At 38.4% G+C, this 24,507-nt stretch overlaps 2 protein-coding genes across 4 annotated transcripts in view; one reads left to right on the top strand and one right to left on the bottom strand.

Moving 5' to 3' along the window:
- LOC129745481 (UDP-glucose 4-epimerase-like) overlaps window positions 1-8,875 on the top strand; it is a 53,061-nt gene extending 44,186 nt beyond the window's left edge. Inside the window, exons 4-5 of the mRNA XM_055738588.1 lie at window positions 8,261-8,453; window positions 8,520-8,875. Of these exons, the coding sequence (XP_055594563.1) occupies window positions 8,261-8,453; window positions 8,520-8,593 (267 nt within the window). The 3' untranslated portion in view covers window positions 8,594-8,875. The remainder of the gene's footprint in view (window positions 1-8,260; window positions 8,454-8,519) is intronic.
- The window catches only part of LOC129745479 (N(6)-adenine-specific methyltransferase METTL4), a 39,865-nt gene continuing 24,007 nt past the window's right edge, over window positions 8,650-24,507 (bottom strand). The window contains exons 2-4 of one of the 3 annotated variants that reach the window (XM_055738587.1): window positions 19,909-19,996; window positions 8,898-9,591; window positions 8,650-8,834 (exon numbers count right to left, since the gene is read on the bottom strand). In XM_055738587.1, the coding sequence (XP_055594562.1) occupies window positions 8,689-8,834; window positions 8,898-9,591; window positions 19,909-19,920 (852 nt within the window). In that variant the 5' untranslated portion in view covers window positions 19,921-19,996 and the 3' untranslated portion in view covers window positions 8,650-8,688. Of the gene's footprint in view, window positions 8,835-8,897; window positions 9,592-16,298; window positions 17,286-19,908; window positions 19,997-24,507 lie in introns of those variants that run through there. The other 2 variants (XM_055738586.1, XM_055738585.1) reach the window with 2 other exon arrangements.

Below are 24,507 nucleotides of genomic sequence, written 5' to 3'. Positions count from 1 at the left end.
AAAACGTGAGCAAATGGCTTCAGTGTTTCTAGACATAAAGGGAGCTTTTGATGCAGTCTCAATAGAGGTTTTGTCAGACAAGTTGCACTCCCGGGGTCTGCCTCCTCTATTGAACAACATCTTATACAGCTTACTTTGTGAGAAACATTTGAACTTTGCTCACGGAGATTTTGCAGTTAGAAGAACATCTTACATGGGCCTCCCACAGGGTTCATGTTTGAGTCCACTTTTGTACAACTTTTATGTGAGTGACATCGACAGCTGTCTCTCTGAAGGCTGCACTCTAAGACAACTTGCAGATGACGGAGTAGTGTCTGTCACAGGATCTACTGAGTCTCATCTGCACAGGCCTTTACAAGATACTTTAGACAGATTGTCTTCCTGGGCTTTGGGGCTTGGGATTGAGTTTTCCCCTCAGAAAACGGAAATGGTTGTTTTCTCTAAGAAACGTAGACCTGCTCAACCTAAGCTTCAACTCCTAGGCAGAACGATCACTCAATCGAGGAGTTTCAAGTATCTTGGGGTTTGGTTTGATTCCAAGTGTACCTGGAGAGCCCACATTGAGTATCTGAAAGGAAAATGCCAACAAAGAATCAATTTTCTCCGATCAATTACTGGCACCTGGTGGGGAGCCCATCCAGAAGATCTTATCAAATTGTATCGAACAACTATTCTATCCGTTATGGAATATGGTAGCTTCTGTTTCCAGTCAGCTGCCAAAACTCACCTCATCAAACTAGAGCGTATCCAATACCGTTGTCTCCGTATCGCTTTGGGCTGTATGCCCTCAACACACAACATGAGTCTTGAAGTTTTGGCAGGAATACTCCCTTTGAAAGATCGATTCAATTTACTATCACTTCGGTTCCTCATCAGGTGTGAGGTCATGAACCCATTGGTGATTGTAAATTTCGAAAGGTTACTTGAGCAAAATGTTCAAACCAGATTTATGTCTATATACCATATCCTCATGTCAATGCAGGTAAACCCTTCTTCGTATTCTCCAACTCGTGTTTGTAACCCAGACTACGATAATTCTTCTGTCCAGTTTGATTTGTCTATGCAGCAGGAAATTCGTGGAATCCCGGATCCGCATCGTCCTCTTCTGATTCCAAGAATTTTCGAAGCTAAATATAGACACGTCGATGCTGATAAAATGTACTTTACCGATGGATCACTTATAGAGGAAACAACAGGATTTGGAGTGTTCAACGAAATATCCAGCGCATCTCACAGTCTCCAGTCACCATGCTCTGTATATGTTGCAGAGTTAGCAGCTATTCACTGGGCTTTGAATAGTATCGCCACACGACCTATTGAACACTACTATATTATAACTGATAGTCTCAGCTCTGTTGAAGCAATCCGCTCTATAAAACCAGGAAAATTCACGCCGTACTTCCTCGAAATGATACGAGATATATTGACCACTTTATCAAGACGTTGCTTTTCTATCACCTTTATCTGGGTCCCCTCACATTGCTCAATAGCAGGCAATGAGAGGGCAGATTCCCTTGCAAAAGTGGGTGCGATGGAAGGCAACATTTACCAGCGTGAAATCGTATTCAACGAATTTTACTTCTTGGCTCGAAGAAACTCTCTTGTCAACTGGCAGCGTAGATGGGACGAGGATGAGTTGGGTCGGTGGTTCCACTCGATTATCCCAAAGGTAAGCCTTAAACCCTGGTTTAATAGATTGAACCTGACTCGGGATTTTATTCGTATATTTTCCCGTCTCATGTCCAATCATTATTCCATGAATGCGGTACTCTATCGTTTAAATATTGCTGGCAGCAATTTATGCGGATGTGGTCTAGGTTACCATGACATCGAGCATATTGTTTGGTCGTGTGAGGACCACCTATTCGCCAGAGCGAACTTTATAGATTCCCTTCGGGCCCGAGGAAAACCACCCGACGTTCCAGTGAGGGATGTATTAGGTATGATGGACTTGGACTATATGTTCGAGATATACCTTTTCCTAAAAGCTATCGATCTTCGACTATAATTCTCTTTATTTTCATATTTCCCTTTCTATCTTTCTTTTTCTTCAAAAAAAAAAGTGAACTAGATCTAAGTACACAATTGTAATCAAACAAAACGAGTTTGGCTCCTTAAAGCCTAAAGGTATGAGCCGTTTCAAATAAATAATTTACAAAAAAAAAAAAAAAAAGGTTTCAACTTGCAGCAGGAACGTATTGAGAGACACTCCATCCGTTTCGCCTTCGTACTGTAGCCGCCAGTTGTGAATTGCTTTCGTTCTCCGATCCTCACCAAGAGCAAAATTGTTTTCTGGAGTTGTGTGTTGTCTGCCGTAGCCTTGTCGCCACAACTCAGCCAAAATTTCTTCCCGCAGACGGTCGTATTCAGCTCGAGCGTTGTCTTCACCCGCATCGAATCTTGGAACCCGGTAAGGTGGTGGTGGAGTATCACCGACACCAAAACCTAATGTGGCTTTAGTGTGCGGCTGCCTCGATCGTTGTGAGTCCCGCGGTTCCCAAGGATTCCAGTCAGCAATGTCGTGTTGCTGCCCAAAATTTAAACTAGCTGCTGCTGTACTGCGTCCCCTGATATTCATTCCCGATGCTCTAGCTGTTGCAGAATCGTGTAAGCTTCGGCTGGCCTGGACCGGAAGAGCTGCTGCCGAACGTTGCGAAACGTTGAAAGAAGAGCTGTTTCTCGGTTCATTCCCATTTTCGTCGAAACCCCGGAAAGCACCTGACGAGTTAGCTTGCGAAGTCGTCCTTGGAATCGCTCCGGTAGTCCTGGCTGGCCTTGCTCCTTCGTTCGCCGTTGCTTCATCTGCTACTGCTTCAGCTTCCTCCCTGACATCTGGTGGATCACTCACATTAATTGCACTATTCGTGTTGACAGATTTAGCAGCACGTTTGTTTTTTCTCCCGAGCGCGTCGTCAATATCTTCGAGCGTGAATTGTACGAGAAGAGACAGCGTTGAAAAAGTATCTGACAATTTATTAGGAGCTTCAATTATGTCTAATCTGTTTCGGTAGTGAATCAAGCGAGAACGAGTTTGGCGAATAAAGTCCAAATCGCTTCTCTTAAATGCGTTTTCAATTTCAGGTAAAAGTTCGCGCATTGCGCCTTGGCAAATACTAATATTTTGCTCAACGTCCATGACGTGAGACGAATCTTCATAAAATCTTCCTCTAATTTCATCTTCTTGCATTAATGCACGTAATCGAACTGCTCTTGCACGGCGATTGATAGAAGTGAGCCGTGGAATGTGTCTCAGAGCCAATTCATAATTGATCTCTTCCTCCGTTAGACAAGAAGGATCCATAGTGTTGTTTAAATGAGCTAATAACTTATGGTAGTGGTAACGAACAAAAGTGGGACTAATTCAAAAAGTCGCACAACTTACAAAATGCCACAAAACTTCAAAAATTCTCAATTACAACTTCAAAATAACTGAACAATAATAGTGATTGCTTCAGTGATTGAATTCATTTACGTTGGGCGCCAATGTAGCGAATGAGACTCTCAACAGAAAGTGGCGCAATTTGTGGCCAAGAAAAAAAAAGGCTTAGACTTCCGGCCCAATGCCGGGCACCCTAGCATAAAACAATGTGCGTGTCACTCACCTTCTGATTTCGACAGCAGCAGCGGGCATCGTGGTGATATTCGCGCTACCAGAATTCACGTGAGTGCGGCACCTCCTCCGAGCGTCGCTATTTCTTCGCACCTGCCCTGGCTCTCTCTTCCTCCGCGTTGCTTACACAATCGAATCTCGATTCCACCGCTACCGACGGTTCCTCTGACCTCACGCACGATCGGAACAGTTCCCTTGCGAGGTCAAGCTCTCTCTCTTGTGTTGAATATTGCCGACCCCTTTCCGGAAAACACGCTCAGGAAGAACATTCGACGTGATTTTGGCCGAGTGCTTCGCTTTCCGGGAGCTAAAATTCCCTCTGCTCTCGAGGAATCGGTGCTCTGCAATGGGGCTTATTCGGGAAATAAGATGGCGCACACGAGGTGAGAATTCTTCCCTATTCCCACAAAACGTGTTTCACTGTTTCGTCTCCGAAACGGATCGCAGGCTCACTTTCGATGCTCAATTGAGCGGGTCACACCTGGCTTAGCACGAGTGAACTACCGTTTTTCCGATTTTCCCGGCCAAAAGACGTAAAAATCGACGGAAAATCTACAAACGCCGGCACTTTTCTTCCCGCACCAGTAAAAGCTGGATTCAGCCGCGTCGCGTCGGCACACCTTCCACCGTCGAGATCAGAAACAGAACCCGAGCCCTTTTTCTGCCGCGTGGCCTCCTTTCTTTTTTTGACGTTTTTCTCCTCGGTTGTCATTGATACACGCTCAAACGCATTTCATTATTTTAGGGTGCTTAAGCCATGTCATACTCAATTTTGAGCAAGACGTTACAATGTTATTGTAGTATTTTTATTTACTGAAAAAGTGCACTTTTTCATTGTTTGGATTTCAAGGTACGTGCTGTACGGACAATTTTTTGATACAGTGTACTTTGAACTTTCATAACTTTTTACTCTGATGATATTTTTTGATCAAAAGATAGATCAACTATCACACTATTATATCACAAAATTTGAGCTTTCTGGAGTGTGGCCTAAGATACAGTAATTCTACGAAAATCGGACTTTTTGGACTTTTCTAATTCAAACTGCAATATCTCAGAAACTACGCTACATATTTTGTTCAAATTTTTCGGAGTGATTGTTGAAATGTAAAGCTATCATGTCTGAAGTTTTTGAAAAGTTTTATCGAGGGGATCAAAAGTTACGCGAGATACAATATTTCAGGCATAAACCTAGAAACTCGATTTCTATAGAATTTTGGACGAATGTTTCCAAAGGAAAGTCCTTTTTTATGTTTATCAACCAGTAAACCTATTTCAACAAAAAAATCAAAACAATATCGCGAGATTCTGATTTCAAAACACAAGTAGATCATTTATTCATTTTTTTCTTTTTTTTTATTGCTTTCACCAGACATTTTTTTACTGATTTGTGGATGGAAACGATTTTGTTCTCATGAATCGTCCAAAATTCTATAGAAATAGCATTTTTAGGTTCATGCCTCAAAAATTGTACCTCCCGTAACGTTTGATCCCATCAATCGAACTTTTCAAAAACTTCAGACATGATAACTTTATATTTCAAAAATCGCACTGCAAAATTTCAATAAAAAATGTTGCGTATTTCTGAGATACTGCAGTTTGAATGAGAAAAGTCCAAAAAGTCCGATTTTCGTAGAATTACTGTATCTCAGGCCACACAAACTCCAGAAAGCTCAAATTTTGTGGTATAATAGTGTGATAGTTGACCTAACTAACGCAGAAAATCTGATCAAAAAATATCATCAGAGTGAAAAGTAATGGAAGTTCAAAGTCGAAGTTACAGTGCGCGTGCTTCCAATTTCTATACAATTATGAACGGTACTGTATGTATGGTTCCTCCATCAGTAGCAAGGTCCAGCCTATGTCTGTGTGGCTTAGCCGTCGAATTGCTTCTAGGGCTTCCACTGCCGATGGTTTGTCGAGGGAAGGCATTCAATCTTAAGAGACCTACAATGGTTGGCAATCAACTCCGCTTGCAATAGTCTTCTTCAGATTATCCCCAGATTTATTCCCTCTGAAATATTCAGTACATTAAGTTATTTATACAATTAAACACATCTTACCTGTCGGCAACTTATGGGATTCGAACCCAAAAATTTTTCTTGCCGATACCGGGAACCGAACCCAGTACGACTGGGTTACCAGACTTGCGCCAGCCTATCCACTAGACCACATCAGCGCTCATATTTATGATTTTATTTCTTGTGTTTACTTAAAATACAGAACTTCTTATTTTCCAAAAGTAATATGGAAGAACCAAGTTTGAACTGAGGACATTAACCAGAGTAACTAAAAGTTTCATAGAACGGACCCTCAAAAACTTGTTTAGCATTTCCAAACAAGCTTATATCGTGCTCTCCAGCTTAAAATTTAAGTTCTTAGCGACACATCTAAGTCTCATAATCATGCTTTAGAAAGGTTTAAGTCTTTCTTAGATTGATGAGAAAATTGAAATGAAAACTTCAATTTTCTCAGCATAAAGGACCAAATGGACTATGGAAACAAATTGTAACTGCTTCAAGTTCCTCAAGAAACTTAGTGAAACGTGAACTTCGGATGCTTCTTTTCAAGCATCGAAATTATTTTCGAGGTGCTTCTAAAATTTCGTGGGTCAACATTTTCCATATATTTTCTATGTCTAGTTATAATAATAGTAGTTTTAAATCAATGAAAAATGCATAAAGTTAAAATTTAAATTCATGTTTGAAATTTGAACTTATGCATTTGTAAGGATCAGGTAGGCCTAGATAAGTTTGAGAATGTTTAGGAAGCAGATCACTTCAAGATGTCAAACAATAAAGACTTGAAACCGAACTTGGCCTTTTAGTATTATCGGCTGCCTACAATCTTCAGAAGTGGGATGAAGGATCGACGCCCATTGTAAAAATCTGAGGATTTCAAGAACCTTGAAGAAGCTTCTGATCCGGGCAATTCCTGAACTGAAAACTCTGGGAAGACTTGAAACGTTCCGGATGCTCTGGTCAGAGCTGTTGAAGCAGTTTTCCAGGCACTGGCGCTGTCAGGATGGCAGGCAGTGGTGGAGCCAGGGATCGCGGATGACGTTTGTCCTTCTGCCAGACGATGCGAGAAGCATCTCAGTTTCAGTTGACGGATCCAGAAGAAATCAAGATGACAGGCAGGGCTGGAGCCATAGATCACTGTGGTGCATTTTCTAACCAGATGGGCGATGAGAGGAGCTCGTCAATAATATCGAATGCTGGAGTTGGATGATGGTCACTCGAGAAAAGGATATCCGAGGGAATTTCTGAACAGCAGAGCTCGAAATTGAAGTTTGATTTAAAATTTATTAATAATATATTTTGTATTTCAAATATTTTCTTGTTAGACATCGAGGACGATGTTTTGTCAGGATGGCCGAGCTGTAAGGATCAGGTAGGCCTAGATAAGTTTGAGAATGTTTAGGAAGCAGATCACTTCAAGATGTCAAACAATAAAGACTTGAAACCGAACTTGGCCTTTTAGTATTATCGGCTGCCTACAATCTAGTGACACATTGAGGACAATGTTATTGGTCAGGATGGCCGAGTTGTAGGGATCTAGTGAGCATATATGATTATAATAAGGAGGCCACGATTGTATGACTGCAGTTCCATCATTATTGCTCAAGATGTCAAACAATAAAGCTGTATAAAGCCCTAAGTCTCTCATTTATTCCGGCCCCTGCAGATTCAGAAGTGGGATCAAGAACCAATAACCGCCTTGGAAAATTACAGCTGAGTTCCTGGTCCCTGAAGAAACGAGAATCGTTCCGGATCTGTCGGTAGAAGTTGATGGAGCAACTTTTCCAGGCACTAGCGCTGTCGAAAACGCAGGCAGTGATGGAGCCGAAGATGCCGGAAGATCGGGTTTCGTTCAGCTGGACAATATGGACAGTTTCGAAAATGTTTCAATGATCCGGTGGTTGCAGAAAATGAATTCTGGAAGAGGATTGCTGCCGTCGTCTGCTGCACAACTGTCAAGGAAGACTGGAAACGCTCCGGATGTTACGGTAAGAGCTGATAGTGCAGCTTATCCAGGCACTGACGTTGTCAAGGTGACAAGCAAATCTGGATGCCGTAGATCGCGGAAGTGCGTTTTGCCTTCAACTTGACTAAGCAAGGAGACCCAGAAATAGCGCTGGAATAATCGATTTTCTAACCATGAAGAAACAAAAGCAGAGAATCACCAACAATAAAGAAAAAAACCAAAAATGTAGTTCAGGAAAACGGTTTAGTTTTAGTAATGGTAGAGCAATTCATTTAATTCCATGTAAATTTGTTTAGACAGTGTGAATTTCGAAAGTGAAATTATTTTTGAAATTGTGAGTGAAATCTGTAAAATTTATATTTTATATTTTATCTTTCTAAGAAGTGACACATTGAGGACAATGTTATTGGTCAGGATGGCCGAGTTGTAGGGATCTAGTGAGCATATATGATTATAATAAGGAGGCCACGATTGTATGACTGCAGTTCCATCATTATTGCTCAAGATGTCAAACAATAAAGCTGTATAAAGCCCTAAGTCTCTCATTTATTCCGGCCCCTGCACATTATAAGATTTCCGGGACAAATTGTAAATTTTTAACACAAAAAAAAAAGAAATGAGTAAAACATACATTAACCATTGCATATTTTCCCCCTCAATCAGATGTTCAACCTGGGAACCGGAAAGGGAATTTCGGTAATGGAGCTGATCCAAACATTCGAGCGGGTGAACAACGTCAAAATTCCCTACGTGATCCAGGAACGACGACAGGGAGACATTTCTGCCATGTACGCCAACGCGACCCTTGCCGAGCGAGAACTGGGATGGAAGGCCACCCACACCGTCGACGAGATGTGTAAGTGTGACTTGCTTATTTTTAAATATACATTGTTTCTAAGAAAATCTTACCTTAACATTCCAGGCGAAGACTTCTGGCGATGGCAACAGATGAACCCGACCGGTTACAAAACGGAAATGGTGAACGGTCATCACTGAAAGCTAAAAAAAACACTGCCCCATTTTTTAAACTAATCTGACGCAGCAGACACAACTAGTTTTAATGATTACTCCTAGAAGAATATGGATTCCTTTTATTTATGACACACTTCGAAATTGAACAGTCTAGCATTTTGTAGTTTTAAAACCTCCGTTCCGATCGAAGTAAAGTTTGGATACACATTTCGGGCAAACAATTCCAAGCATTTCGGATGCTCTGGAAGCAATTCCGCAAACAGATCTAAAAGACAATGAAATAAAGTATTAAGTAGTAAAAAATAAGGCTGGTTTCAGTTTATTTCACCTATTAAGGGTGGTTTGTTCGAGTGAAAAGCACACGGAATGCTGAAGATAAATTTTTCCTGTAACATGTCCGTAGAATCTCCGTTTTCGCTAGTCGCTATGAAAAGTTGCTCATACGGTTGTTTTTTGGTGACTTCATTGAAGGCACAAACGGGAAGCCCGCTTTTTGTTGTCTTGATCCAGTACCAGTTGCCAACTAGCTTTAGTTTCCACTTTTTGCAAAACTTTTCCTTGATAGCATTTATGTGGGTAGGCGAATTGGTGCACCAAATCACAACCACGGTTCTGCTGTGTATATACTTCTCCAACGGAATGTTGCTGATAGCTTCATTATCTAGCATCTGATAGCTGATGTTCTTGTTTACGGGTTTTGTACGCCTAATGTATTTATTCCACCAGGGTGGATCCAGTACGATATAATCGAACTTATTTTCCTCTGGAACGAGTTCATTCAGACGAGCAATGTCATCGTTAAAAAAATGGCAATTCGAGGGAATAACGTAGTCTTGACCGGCAAACGAGTTAATCACAGAGTACTCAGACAAGTTTGCACCTTTGAACGATGAGCTGCGGTCGTACTGATCTTGACGATTGAAAGCGTCCACAAATTCAAGAGCCTGGCGGTTATCCTGATTGTCATCACCAGAGTAATCGATTTTCATCAGTCTTAAGAACTCGGAATGGTTTTGTTGGATCTATTATTGAGTAAAATGCGTAAGTAACCGCAATTAGTAACATGAGGTAATTTGAAGACATTTCTACATCTTTAAGAATGATTTACTGTATAAGAAGGTTTAGTTAAACTACCTAAGGCTATGATCATTTAGAATCCGGGCAGATACGAACGTGTGTATTTTAAAAACTATTCATATGATCGAAAAACTTTCTATGGAGGAAATGCAGGTGTTAATATGATATTTAATGTAAAAATAAAAAAAATTATCGTTGATTACAAGAAATACTCTTACTTTATCATAAAACCTCTTTTTATCTTTGTACACTTTTTTAGTAATGTATTGATCTATTATTTTTACCACAATAGTTAAACCTTCCAAATTCATGATATTTTACACAAATTCACCAATTGGAATCTAGTTCAAACCTTTTCATGAGTAAGCATCTCGAAGAATTTGACCTCTTAAATTCGGTTTTACCATAAATTTCTTTGTCCTTCAGAACACATCCGTCACAAAGCGTAAGAACCGGTTGCACTGATTGCGATCTATGGAACTGCTCACTATAAGTTATTTTCTTGGTGTCTACTAGTCAGGCAACACCTTTTGCCTGCTGGAAACGGCCTTACTGCATAGTTAAGGGGTCTGCATTGAGTTATCCCCGATAACCATAGGCTTTTTACCATAGTATGATGAAGTACATCAAAGTAATCGTTTTAATAAACAACACACGTCAGTTGACGGGTATAAAAGGGGGAAAATTTCAGAAAATAATCCAAATGATCAAATAAATAAATAAAAAAAAATCATTCTACTTTGTACCATTCAACAGAATAATAGGTTTTATTCTATAGCACCTCTAACAGGTTATGAGCCTGCGCTTAGGAAGTAGTTGAAATGGAAAGAAATGGAATAGCGAAGCTCACAAACGATAACTATGACTCCTGGAAGTTGGAGGTCGAGTTCCTGCTGGTGAGGGAAGGTGAACCGCAGCCAACACGGGCACATCCGGAATACTACCACGGCGAAGGTTGTATGGGATAATCTCAAGCGGCAACACGAAACTAAGACCCTTCAGGTATCAGAAAAAGAGTAGACTTTATAGAGGTACGTTATCCAAACTAACGGGAAAATTGTGCCTAAAATACGAAGAAGGTGACGACGTCGAGGAGCACTTACTCGAGTTCGAGGGCCTTTTTGAGAAACTGGCGAATGCTGGAACCGTTCCTGCTGACAATCTGCAGGTGATTTTGGTTTTCCGTAGCCTACCGAGTACCTTCGATGCCTTGACGACGACATTGGAGAATCGGTCAGCTGAAGAGTTGACACTGGCTTTGGTGAAGGACAGGATTATCAACGAGGTCCAGAAACGTCGTGAAGCTGTTACGGTTGGTCCATCGGTCCTGAAGGTGCAGACCAAAAATCGGGGCAATCAAGACATCGTTTGCTACTTCGGCGGTGAATCTGGCAATCGAAAACGAGATTGTGCGGTGTGGCTCAAAACTAAGAAGGACGGCACGCACAAAAATCGAGCGAAGTTGTTTTCCAAGGCAACTGAGATGGCAAAATATATTTCGAGTGGCAACGAAGATTTTGCGTTTTCCGTACACAGCAAAAAAAAAAAATGTAACGATGGCCGATGTAATTTCTGTGACTGACAGGATTTTCGCTAAAATATTATATCAAAATGATGTACACAACGCGAACAAGTCATGTAGTGTATATCTCAACCTTCTATGTAATACTGCATCAAGTAGTCAATGTTATTTTCAATTGACGTTTGAAATTTTATCAATATCAAAAACTGAGAAACGGATTGCGGGGCTCAGGAGGATTTGTTCTGCTGGTAAGTACTTTCAAATTTCATTAAAATTCTTAGCAAAACCACATCTCCGAACTGATTCTCATATTTTTATCGTTTTTAGGCTATTTGCCCAAACCACCAATCCCAAACAAATTCGAGGCTTTTAAACATCCGGATATGAAGATAAGTATTTTGTGGTGTTCATTCTCTCAGTAATTTTTCTATCAGTTCTAGCTTGCAAACACGAGAGCTTGGTCATTCAAAGGACGCGGATTGGAATTTTCTGATGGGTGAAACGCTGACCAAGAATACAATTGAATGTCTATTCATTGTTCCATCATCGTGTAAGAGGCCGAAACTCAAGTTATGTTTTGAAAAGGAAGCTGATTATGTCAGAAGTTTTCAGAACTGAGGAAGTTGCAAAGCAGACGAAAAGAATTCGTGTTCTGGACGTGTCCTCCTTTTCAAAAGGTTAATCGATCGCTCAAAAAAAACATTTTTCCAGACAGCCCAAGAAGAACAAACCTATTTCTAGATTTAGATAATGATGTTAAGATAATGTAGGTGGTAGTTTTACTTATATTGTTAGGCTCGAGGCTTCTAAAGTGACAAATAATGTATACAAAAATTAAACTTTAACACCAAGCTCATCTGATTAATGACAAATATTCAATCAAAAAAATATTGATGAGTGTAAGTACCTAATTCTGATTTACTTTTCAAATCCCTGAACTCCTAGAAACAAACCGAAGTCTGAACTCTGAAAATAATATTTGAATATTGACAAATTATCCTGAATCAATAAAAATTTATTCAAAAAAAGTTATGCTAAATCTAAACGACTCGTATCGAAAGCCTTCTATTTTTTGTATGCTCGAATCCGTCTACTACGTTACAATAATTTCGTGTAATTTTGTACATCCTATGTATGCAAAAGCTTGAACATCAAAATGATGTAATATTAGGTACCATTTGCGACTCAAGTTATGTGCACGTTTTCGATGTAATATCACAATACTTTTTTTGCTGTGTACGGGGTATCCGAAATTGGATCGTCGATTCAGGTGGGGCTCGCTCATGTGTGCTGATAAGAATCTGTTGAGGGGTTGCTGATGGCAAGCAAGCAGTGGTCGAAGGAGTTGGCTCATGCAAAATCCTTTGCAATGGTACCAAGGTACCGAAAATACTATGATGTTGGGCGAGGTCCTCTACGTTCCTGATATCCATATGAACCTTGTTTCGGTTGGCAATCTTGTGCAGAAAGGAGCCGAGGTATTCTTCAATCAAGACGGGTGCACCATTTCGAAAAATAGTCGTATCGCAACCACGGCTCAACACAGAAACGGGTTGAACCACATCCAGATGATGGAACGAGGCAATGCAGTCTCGGACCAGTGCCGCGAGAAAAATTGCGTGCACGAATGGCATCGCAAGTTGGGTCATCGAAACATTGACATCAAGCGGTTGGCGAATCTGAGTTCTGGCATGGTGGTATACGATTGTGGCAATCAAATTACTTGCGAGGATTGTTTCGGCGCCAAAATGGCAAGGCTACCGTTTCCCAAGAAGACGCAGAGGTCATCGAAACAAATTCTGGATCTGGTTCACAGTGACTTGTGCGGGCCAATGAACACGGCGACGCCTGCAGGACGACGGTACTTCCTTACTCTTATCGACGATTACAGCCGCTACACTAAGCTGTATTTTCTAAGTAAGAAGTCTGGAACGTTGGAAGCTGTACAAGATTTTGTCCGTGAGATGAAGACGCAATTCGGCCGGCCGCCGCAGGTGATCAGGTCCGATAAAGGTGGTGAGTACAGAGGGCACGTGATGGCTAAGTTCCTCAGAAGCGAAGGAATCCTGCAGCAGTTTACAACTTCATACACTCCTCAACAGAACGGTGCCGCGGAGCGAAAGAACCGTTCGCTGGTCGAGATGGCGAGGTGTATGCTCCTTGAAGTACCATGGAGTACCGTTACTGGGGTGAGGCTATCAACACGGCCAATTATCTCCAGAACAGATTACCAACAAAATCCGTGAGACGCCATACGAATTGTGGCATGGAAGCAAGCCTGATGTGGAGCATCTGCAAGTTTTTGGTACAGATGCGCTTGTACTGATCTCGAAAGAAACCAGATAAAAATTGGAGCCCAAAGCGAAAAAGTTGACATTTGTTGGCTACTCTCAGAAACACAAAGCGTGGCGTTTCATCGTCAGGAAAACTAAAAAGGTAGTCTTCAGCAGAGATGTCCGGTTCCTTACGACACAAGATGGTTCTTCGGAGAGGTTGGAATCTGATAAAAACGATTTCCGAGGTTTTGGTAATTCCGATGGCGACGATGATGGTCCGCTTGCAGATGAGCACTCGATCTTGAGGAGGAGCAACCGAAAACTACTGAAAAGGTTGTGAACAGCAGAAAGCGGCGTTCCGAACGTTCGACAAAGGGTATCCTACCAAAACGGTTTCGAATGGTGGTCGCTCAAGAATCGTCGACTGATCCCAAGAACTATCAGGAAGCCTTGGGTGGTCCGAACCGAGAACTCTGGAAAGCAGCCATATCCGACGAACTCAAATCACTACATTAGAACGGTGTCTGAGAACTTGCTGCGTCACTTCCCGGGAAACAGGTCATTGGTTGTCTATGGATCTTCAAGAGGAAGGAAGACGAGTTCGGAAGGACGATCCGGTACAAGGCTCGTTTGGTGGCACAAGGTTTCAATCAACGCCAAGGTTTGGATTACGACGAGGTTTTGCTCCGGTAGTTAAGCAAGCTACGTTACGCTTACTACTGACAATTGCTGCTCGTCGTGGAATGCTGGTGAAACACGTGGACGTGAAGACGGCCTATCAAAACGGCGCTTTAGATGAAACCATCTACATGAAGCCCCCGCCTGGTGTCTCTGCTGCAAAGGGACAGGTGTGCCACCTGCTCAAAAGTCTTTACAGTCTAAAGCAGTCAGTACGAATGTGGAACCTCAAGCTGAACGATGTCATGCGGAAAGCTGAATTCAAACCGTCGGAAGCGGATCCGTGCCTCTATGTTCGGAATCAAAACGTGAAGCTAGCCTACATTACACGGGCGATATGTTGGTGGCAACATCCAGCGAAGCCGAGTATCAACAGGTCTTCAGAAATTTGGAGACGAATTTCCAGATAACGTCCCTTGGAGATGAGAAGCAGTTCCTTGGTGTCCAGGTGGTTCGATCAAGGAAAGGTTTAGATTTGGGTCAAATGGCATACATCGAGAAGCTGCTGGCAAAGTTCAACATGAGCGATGCGAAAGAGTCAAGAATTCCGATGGATCCCAGCTACATACAACAAAAGGAGGAGACGGAGGATCTACCCAATTCCGATCAATATCAGAGCCTAGTTGGAAGCTGTATCTGGCGGTGAACACGCGGCCAGACATAGGGATTTGCGCATCGATTCTTGGAAAGAAGGTGTCAAAACCAACCAAGGCGGACTGGACGGAGGCAAAGCGAGCCCTGCGGTACCTCAAGGAAACTTTGGAACTCAAGCTCCATCTGGGAGGTGGCTCAGATGAATTTGAAGGATATGCCGACGCAGACTGGGCAAGCACGGTACAAGAACTTCGTGAGCATTCTAGAGCGGCTTTTTATACTTCTTAACCATTTGGGCAAAACAAAAATTCAGAAAAAAAAACCAACAGTTCATGAGTTTTCAAGCCGACAATGAAGAATTTAGAAGTGGATAGTGAAAAATTATGTTTAAACATGTCTTTTTGTATCGTAAATATATCAAACCAACGTTAACTTAAAAATCTGACAAAAATAGGCAAGATAATCCTTTTTATAACCAACATAACGCCGCTAAAGGTTTGCATATCCGAGCTCTAGTAACGGAACTTTCACCGAAATGAAGTGCCCGGATACTAAATGATCATAGCCTTACTGCAGTGCCGTAATATTAGAGACGAATTAGTGAGCCTACTCAAAACTCTTCAACAAAACAATTAAAAAAATGCGGTATACTTCTTCATCAAGGAGCCGTTATGCAAATACCCTGCGTTGATTTTAGATAAGTTGAAAGACGAAACTTGAGATTATTTGGAAATGTATCGAAATAAATCTTTTTTTTTTTTCATTTTATCTATAATATAATCTTTTTTGAATGATATTTTTCGGTGAGCGTAAGACGAAATTAAAATGCTGTTTTTAACGTTTTCGGCCATCCTCAGAAAAACTATATTTATTAAATGAAATTAAAAGGATGAAACTGACTGAGAAATTTACGCAAAAAAACAAAAATATTGATTAAATAGTTTGAATTGTTTCAATAGTGTAAAAATGAGATTTTTAAAAAAATTGGTTAATAAATTTTAGATGCATTAATATTGTTTGACATCTTTTACAGTACTGCATAGGGCTTTTGCACAGTGCATTAATATTAAGCCGTTGAGCAGACAAAAGTGACAGCTCCATGTAAAATGAATACGACTCGACGTAAGAAAGTTATTTTTTCAAGTAGTTTATGAACAGTACATTATTAAGAAGCCAGTATATTTGTGTATTTTTTTGTAAGTTTTTATTTGGATTGCGAGTGAGGTTCGCTGAAAAAATGAAAATTTTCTGATGGACTCGATCAATTTCAGTGGAAGCAGCTCCTGGTTGAAAACTATGAGGTAAACCAGACCATAGTAACACTGATTGTTTTAGAAGGCTCCCCAGTGGAACCTAAACTTGGTCTAGTAGCCTGTTATGAAACTTTAAATGTTGCTTGGGGAGTCTACCTACAAAAAATCTGGGGCAACCTTTTATTGTGCCCCACATAGATGGTTGGGATTTTTAAAATTTTACTGTTCTTGTTTCCTGACTAATCTTCTATCAAATTGGTCGAACCCTCTTGTTATAGTATTAAGTTATAATGATTAAAAGAACTTGAACATGGCCTTAACGGTCTTACCTTTAATGTCACTTCATCGAAATTAAGTTCTCCTTTTTTCCTTCGTTTGGATTTTGGTGCATCGATGCGTTGTTCTTCGTGATACAACTTTTTCTCGTATGGCGCGCGAATGTCGAACAGTTCCGGTTTCAATGTCACCTTTTTATTTTCACTATTGAACACTGGATAACAAGAGTATTGTTTGTCCACTGTTACTTTATGATCAAGGAATACTATGCTATCAGAAAGAAAACGCAAGGACATCTTGAAGATTTTTTAACCGGTGTAACTATCTCCATACGACAGTTTGTTTACGTTTTTCATCGAATACAACTTGTAGCGTTTGTTTCGGTATATCGAGTAATGTCGACTCATTCATTTTACTCTCCGCTCCAAGCGTTCGTTTTGTCGATTCGCTCTCTCAGAAACTGTTTCTCTCACAAATATCAGCTGATTCCAACGCACACCCTCGCAAACGTGTGTCAAATTTCATTCATGGTTCATTCGCCGTATGCCGTTCTAACGGTGGTCATGATGTAGTAAATATCGTGCAAGGGAAAGAAGAACGGCTCAACATACCACCTAATTAGTTCATATAAACATTCCTTCCAGTGTACAAAACACTTAAGCAGCTATTGCATAATTTGTTTTTTCAAGTATCGCAGTTTCGAAAACCCCTTTTTGTGTAGTGAAATTATCGAAACAATCCGAGATTAAATTCAGATAACAATTCAACATGAAATGTGAACCGCAATCGTGTGTGGGTGAAAGAATCACATCCAGGCTACGTACAGTATGGCACTTTTTAACCTTCCGGCGTCTTTTATTGATGCGTAAGTAATTCTTTATCATCATATAGGTGCACAATAAAAGAAAGATGATTCAAACGAATCCGTTTGACATTCAATCCAGTTTTGAATGCGTTGAAAATTTAGAGTTAGATCGTTTTGTGAAGATAGTTAGATATCTTGTCTTATAAGAATACTAGCTGATCCCATACGAACTCCATTTCGCTTTCAACTTGGAATATGTCATGAACGGTTTGTATGAAAGTCAATTGCCAATCTTTTTCCAGATTCATTGTTAAGTAATAATTGCAAAAATATTGGACGATCACTTCGTCTGTCGTCTGCTACTTAATATGAAATCAGGAATCAAAAACCACGTGTATAAATTTCAACTTAATCATTGCATAACAACGCAATTATTGCCAAAAAGCTAAACCCCTTTCGGGGGCTCTTATATAAACTTTGATATCTGAAATCGATTGCCCTTACCTCAAAACTCCCGTGTGCAAATTTTCAAAGCAATCCATTGTATAATAACGTCAATATTTGTAAAAATAGTGAAAAATTAATTTATATGGACGACCCCTTTCGTCGACCCCTGGTAAAATATTTGACATCTGAGATCGATTGTCCGTCACTGAAAACTACCGTGTGGAAATTTTCATCCCAATCCGATGTATAATAACGTCGATATTGCAAAAATAATGAAAGGTTTATATGGACGACCCCCTTTGCCGGCCCCTTAAACTGAATTGAATACCTGAAATCCATTGCTCATCTCTCAAAACCCTCGTGTACCAATTTTCGTCTGAATCCGATGTATAATAACGACAATATTGCATCAACAGTAAATAGTTAACATGGACGATTCCTTTGGCCGACCCCTTGATTTTAGTTTAGATAAGTGAAATCAGTTATTTGTCCCTTATAACTCCTATGTGCAAATTTTCATCCCAATCTGATGTATAAAAACGACAATATCACTGAGATACTGAAAATTTAATATGGACGACCTCTTTTGCCGGCCCCTTACACTAAATTGGATACCTGAAATCGATTGATCATCTTTCAACACACTCATGTGCAAATTTTCAACACAATCCGACGAAAAATAACGTCAATATCGTGAAAACAATATTTGTCTTGTATGGACGACCCCCTTCAGAAGGGGTCGTCCAAAAATCTAAAAACATTTTTCATCCTTCCAGGTCCTAATGAGTATCCATGCCAAATTTCAGCTCTCTAGCTCTTAAGACGGCTGAGTCTATAGAGGACAAACAAACAAACAAACAAACAAACAAACAAACAAACAAACATACAGAAATTGCTTTTTATATATATAGATAAATTTTGTTCTTAGCACACAAGAAATAAAAGATGGTGAAAATGAGCAGGTACAATTCATTTAGAAGCATTACAATCACATACCAAATTTTTGTTCAGCACGGGCTTAGAGCAAGTTCACTGGTGTTGGGGGAAAGTGGTAGAAATTTTGACACTTGTAGCACATAATGAAAATTTTACCATGCCAAAATGTTTTCAAGATCTTTGGGCGTTGTATTTTTTTACCTCACTGTTTCTATTTTAGCCGTATGTGATAGAAATCGAGCTATTTTTGCATCACAGCATGCGAAAATAGAACACGTGTTGTAAAAAAACTGAAGGCCGAACTAAATTGAAGATCTTGAAAATGTTTTTGCATGGTAAAGTTTTCAAAATGAGCCACAAGTGTCAAAATTTCTACCACTTTTTCACAACACCAGTGAACTTGCTCTTACTACTATGAAGTGGTAAATACATATAGAGTTGAATCTGCCATCACACAATAGTAGGCCAGGCATGGCGTGATGATAATGCTTCTAAATCTATCATTTCTTCTAACTTTCTATCCGTCTATAAAAAAAATTTCATAATCTTGAGATGTCCTTACTAAAAAGAACATCATTCACCGATAAGACCGATAAATTAAGCAACAAATATAAATTTCGGTGATTAATCTCTTCATTGTATACAAAAATTTCGGTAATTTAGAGATATTAAATATATGAAATTTGGTCCAGTTGTTTTGAAGATATAGATTTCCGAATTTGATATCACGAAAGACTGCATGCTACAAGCATATCTGGCAATAATCATAAATAATATTAATGTTAACACGAGTGAACAAAAAAAAATTTGCATACATATTCGGAATATTGGTTCATTTGAGAGAAAAAGATGCATAAGTACCTAACAAGATCAAAGTTTACTCTTACATTCGTTTAACAAAAAAGATCATTAATCTTTCAGATTTTAATTATAAAACCAATAAGAATTCATAGTTTTTTATACATGAAATAGACCGAAAATTTTGATCAGAATAAGCCAAAGATGTTAAATGGAGAGGTGACAACCTCAATTTTTAGACACAAGAAATTGAAAAAGAAGCAACTTTTAAATTAAATATATGTTTGGAGAAAGTCTAAGTTTAGATAGAATTTTACTTTTTTAATAATATGAAAAGACTACAAGCATTTGGATCTAATACAGTGTTACAAAAGAAGAATAATTCTGTCATAGTGTTCTAGACAGTTAAAGCCTCTGAAGAATGTTTATTGAGTCAGTATTTGGTCATACCAAATCAATAATTTTTAGTAGGATACAGTCTCAATGCAATGACGTGCTGATAAAGTTTCAAAAAATTTCCCTGAATTAGTTTGTTTGGAGAAGTGAAAGTCAACGCTTTTTTTGTCAGCTAACTTTCAAGTATAACTTTCCAATGGAATAGAATAGATGAATTCAGCAATCAAATTTCAATCATCTATCTGCTTGATCCAGAATATATAGTTCAAAGGTCTACTTACCGAATAACACATCGAACTGTTGAGTTGTTTATCCACATGAGCAGTAACAACGTTCAAACTTTGGCAGCTTCATTTACCAAAACAGCACCTGCAAAGAAAAACAAGTTCAGCATTTAAAAATTATAGAATTAACATAAAGTCGTTTTTTTATTTAAAAATGTCAAATTAAGTATTGCTGAAATTTTTCTACATTTTAAAGAAGACCTTTCCATATTCACCGCACTTTTCACGAAAAATCCGTTGGGGTCATTGAAACACTTTTCTCAAGTTGTTCGTTAAAATACATGTTTTTTAATTAGAATTAACGATTTTAAAAATACAATTAAAAATAAATTTTACAATCCTTATTCACATTTTAATATTCTTATAATATAAGGAGGTCCAAAAAAAAAATCCTTTCCTCAAACAGCATGTAAATATTGCGAACAATGCACTCAGGAACTTATATATGAAAAATTATTTTGGACGCAAAAAAGTGGTTCATAAGACGTGTTTTATGAAATTTTTAGTAAGATTTCCTCTGAGTGTACACTAGAGTGTCCCAAATGACCCGACTTTTGGAAAAGTTATGCGCTGCAGGCTTTAATTGATCCTAGGCCTAGTACAAGATCTCATGCCAAATTTGGGCCAGATCGGATCACGAAAAGGGGTCGCTCAACGAGCCTGAAGTTTGTATGGGATTTTGAGACATTTTGTTCGAGACAAACATGAAAAACTAGATTTTCATGAATAACTTTGGTTCTCGTCGGCCGATTTCTTTCGAAAACGGTTTTTCTTTAAGCCTAAATTATGAAAAATGTTTCATCCTAAGACTGCATATCGATAAGAGTTAAGATAAAAAAGTTATTAGGCTTTAAAAATGGGCTAACTTTTTTAAGGATGGTATTCATCACACACACACACTGTACACTTATGTTAAAAATTCTGTACGTCATTCCCTTCTTATTAACAATAGAAACCTTTTGTACAAAACATAAGCATCAAATATGCGATAAACCACTGCAAAAATCCAAAAATATTTTTCAAGCCTTATTCCTTGCAGTTTGTGCCTTGACTTTCGTAAGGAATTACGGCATCCATCAGCAAAAAAATAACCTGGCATCTGTTTCAATGATGAAAATTGGTCTTGACAATCATCACAAAACGAAAAATTTCTTTATTCAATTATTTTTCTGTAATTTTGACGATTTTTAATAAACATATCTAGGTAGGGCAAAAGGCGCCATGTCCGTTTATCTTTAAGCATGTTTCATATTTGATTAGGTCTATATGCAGTTTTCATCACACCAATTTTAATTATATTGAATATTGTATTGGAAAACATAACTTGAACATAAACGTATATATTTAAAATTTATAAATTCCATATAGATTTAACTAACTATTCACAAGAATTTCAGTATATCTGGCAGCACTGCGCGTAGCAATAAATTTTTCCATATGTGAAGCGGAATACCTGGTAAACACTTTCGGATGCACTTGAATCAATAAACACGTTACGTTAAGCGGCGCGTTTGGGTAAACACATATGTGCATTTTGTACCAAACAAATTGGAAATCATACTTTAGAAAGCCTTTAAAAATTCTACGATTAAGACGTATAAAATTTGGTATAAGTGTTCCTGTTTATATATTTCTGGTGAAGAACCGTTCTCTTTTCAAAACTATTGTCGATTTTTTCTGATACCTGATTGTCGAATTTACTAGATTGCATTCTTCATTTACGAGTAATAAAAGATTCTTCGTAACGTGAGCGTTTTACCCCCAATTCCCCTACGTTAGTGAACTGCTTACGAGCTACAACGCTAAGTTAATTTTTGTTTTGTATTCTGTTTTGATGTTAGTATTGATTTCATTCATTCCCCATTGACTACTAGGACGTGGCCGGCGACGTTATTAATCATTTAAATCATATAAAAAAGGGAGAGCATTAGTTTTGTACCATGAGAACGGCTGCTGATCCTAAGCACCATTCCTTTGGACTTGGTGCAAAATTTATGGCCTCGATTAATCACGGAGTAGACGTGGACATTAGACCGCTGCAAAAAATGACTTTTTGCTCCCATATGATTTTTCGATGCCTTTTAGGTCACCAAGCATCAGTGTAAAATTTGAGATGATTTGGTTAATTCCTGAGTTAGCGCAACGCGTTTCAATTTTGTATGGAAATTTGTATGGAAGAAGAAATTTTTGCACATTAAATCATACAGAAACTTCAAAAAAAGCTTGAATTGAAGTTGCTCTTTGATTTTTGGATTTGACTATTCTTAAGCTTCATTTTTAGCTAATATAACAAGCAGCTAAGAATTTCATGAAAAAAGTTATAACCATTTCAAAATAAAAAATCTGAATTCATTGAAAAATATTTGAAAATGGCAGACTTGTCCTGCTAGAGCTGTTAATAATTGCATGAAATGTATTTGCAAAGTTTATTGGAATAAATAAATTTTCTGGCAATACAAAACAGTTTTTTGAGATTTTTTATTTTCATCCCACGGCTACACAGACAAAAACGTCAAAATTTAAAAAATAAATTTGAAAACAAAAATTTTGTATAACATCGAATAACTTTTCTGGGGTACAAGTTAGGTTTGTACATTCTCCACATGAATTGTTTTGCAAGAATTAAGGAATATTTTTCATCCAAAGTTGAATTTTTTAGAACTTTCAGTACATCTGTGGCGATTTTTGAATGAAAAATTTTGTTCTCCCATACAAATTTCCACACAAAATTAAAATTCGTTGCGCTAATTCAGGACTGAATGGATCGCTTAAAAAAAAATTATTTCTATTTCAAGGGGTGGGGGTAATTATCAGCGTTACGTAATTTTCATAGGGGGATACGTCGAAGCGTTACGATTTGTGACATACGGGGGGGAGGGGGTCAAAAAAGTCTATTTTTGCGTTACGTAATTTATGGATGCGGCGGTCAGTTCGTTCTGCTAGAAGCCCGACAATTGTGATCAAGAATCCAGATTCTGTGAATACTAGAACTCAGAATTTGCAGAATTGGATTTATTTATCAAAAATTTTGAATCCTTATCCTTAATATTAACCTAAGATGAGAAATCTGAATATAAATACTACTACTGATTCTGAATATGGAATCTAAATTTTGCTTCTAAAATTATGAGTTTCAAACGTGAATTTTGATTCGGAATGCTGCTGTTCTGAGTCGCATTTCCAATCGGATCTTGAATTCTAAATTCTGATTTTGGACACTGATTTCGAATTTCGCATCTCAAATCAGAAACTGAATTTTACATCTGAATGCTGCTCTCAGGAATACGAATCCGAATTCAGATTTGATTGTAAATTTAGACTCTAAATTCTGTTTCTGTTTTGGATTGCCTACCTCTGATTTTTTAAGTGATCTAATTAATCTATGTTAAGAATAAGAGCGCTGAGAATTTTTCAAATTCCGTACTGTATTACGATTTCGAATCTGAGACCCATTCGTCGATGTATGATTTGAAATGTTTTTTACATAAGATTTTATATTTATTGGAAATGCTTATTTCGACCATTTGAACTGTTCTATTTATGAATGACTAAAACGCAGTACGTTTCAGTGAAATTTAAGGCAATAAAGTTTGATATTTAATGATTTGGGTAAGGTGAATCGATGCCTAGAAATGCATTCTATTTAATATGCATACATTTAAAATTGATTGGGCTTTATATTTCCAGCTGAGAAGCGATTAGTTTTATTTATCGCAACTGCGGTTAATCCCATAAATATTGTTTTGTTTGAGTAAGCAAAAACATTTCCAGGGTATGAAATCTGAAATAAAGTTTTACTATAAGATTTTCAATCGACTGATGATTGGATGTAATTTTTTTTATCTTCAGCACTTCAGCCTTTTATTTTTAAGATGATATTTTATTTAACCTTCCAAAGCCGTTCGCTAAATATCCGTTTCGGAGAAATATGAGTTGTAATTTGATTTCGTTCTCCTGGCTGTAAATGTTAACCGATTTTGATGATATTATATTCATTGTGTAGGTAATTTATTCTAATTACTCAACATTTCAAAATAAAGTCGATATGTATTACCAGGTTTTCAGAAACTGGTTCAGAAAGTTAAAAGTCCGAAAAATCAATTTTATTTTTAAAATACTCATAACTTCTGACAGCTTTTCTGTATTTAATTATTTCATTGATGTTTGAAATTGTCAAGAATCCATCTATCCGACAATGTATAGATATGTTGGGGTCCAATGAAAGTTTTTACCGCTATGACAGATCTTCCGGTAGAAAAAAGTCTTACTTTAAAAAAACGACATCCAGTTTTGGCTTTGCTTAGCTGTATTTCATTTCTCAATGAACCGATTTTAAAAACTCAAATTTTAGTTTTTTGGCGTTAATTTGATCATTATTTTCATAGAACATACTTGGTCTGTCAAAACTACCAGTTCATCAGTATATTGGAATGATGATAAAGATGTTTGAAATGTGCGCTTCGGGTCATATTGACCCGAACGGCTTTGGAGGGTTAATCCAACGTTTCAAGACTGTAGTGTTTTTCAAAATTTAAATATTCACAATTTTTGTTGTTTTCCTGAAGATGAGACTAACCAGTCTTGAAACGTTGGATT

The sequence above is a fragment of the Uranotaenia lowii genome, chromosome 2 (assembly GCF_029784155.1).
Source record: "Uranotaenia lowii strain MFRU-FL chromosome 2, ASM2978415v1, whole genome shotgun sequence".
NCBI classification, from domain to species: Eukaryota; Metazoa; Arthropoda; class Insecta; order Diptera; family Culicidae; genus Uranotaenia; species Uranotaenia lowii.
Note: the sequence above shows the minus strand (reverse complement) of the source record. Positions and strands in the feature narration are given on the sequence as shown.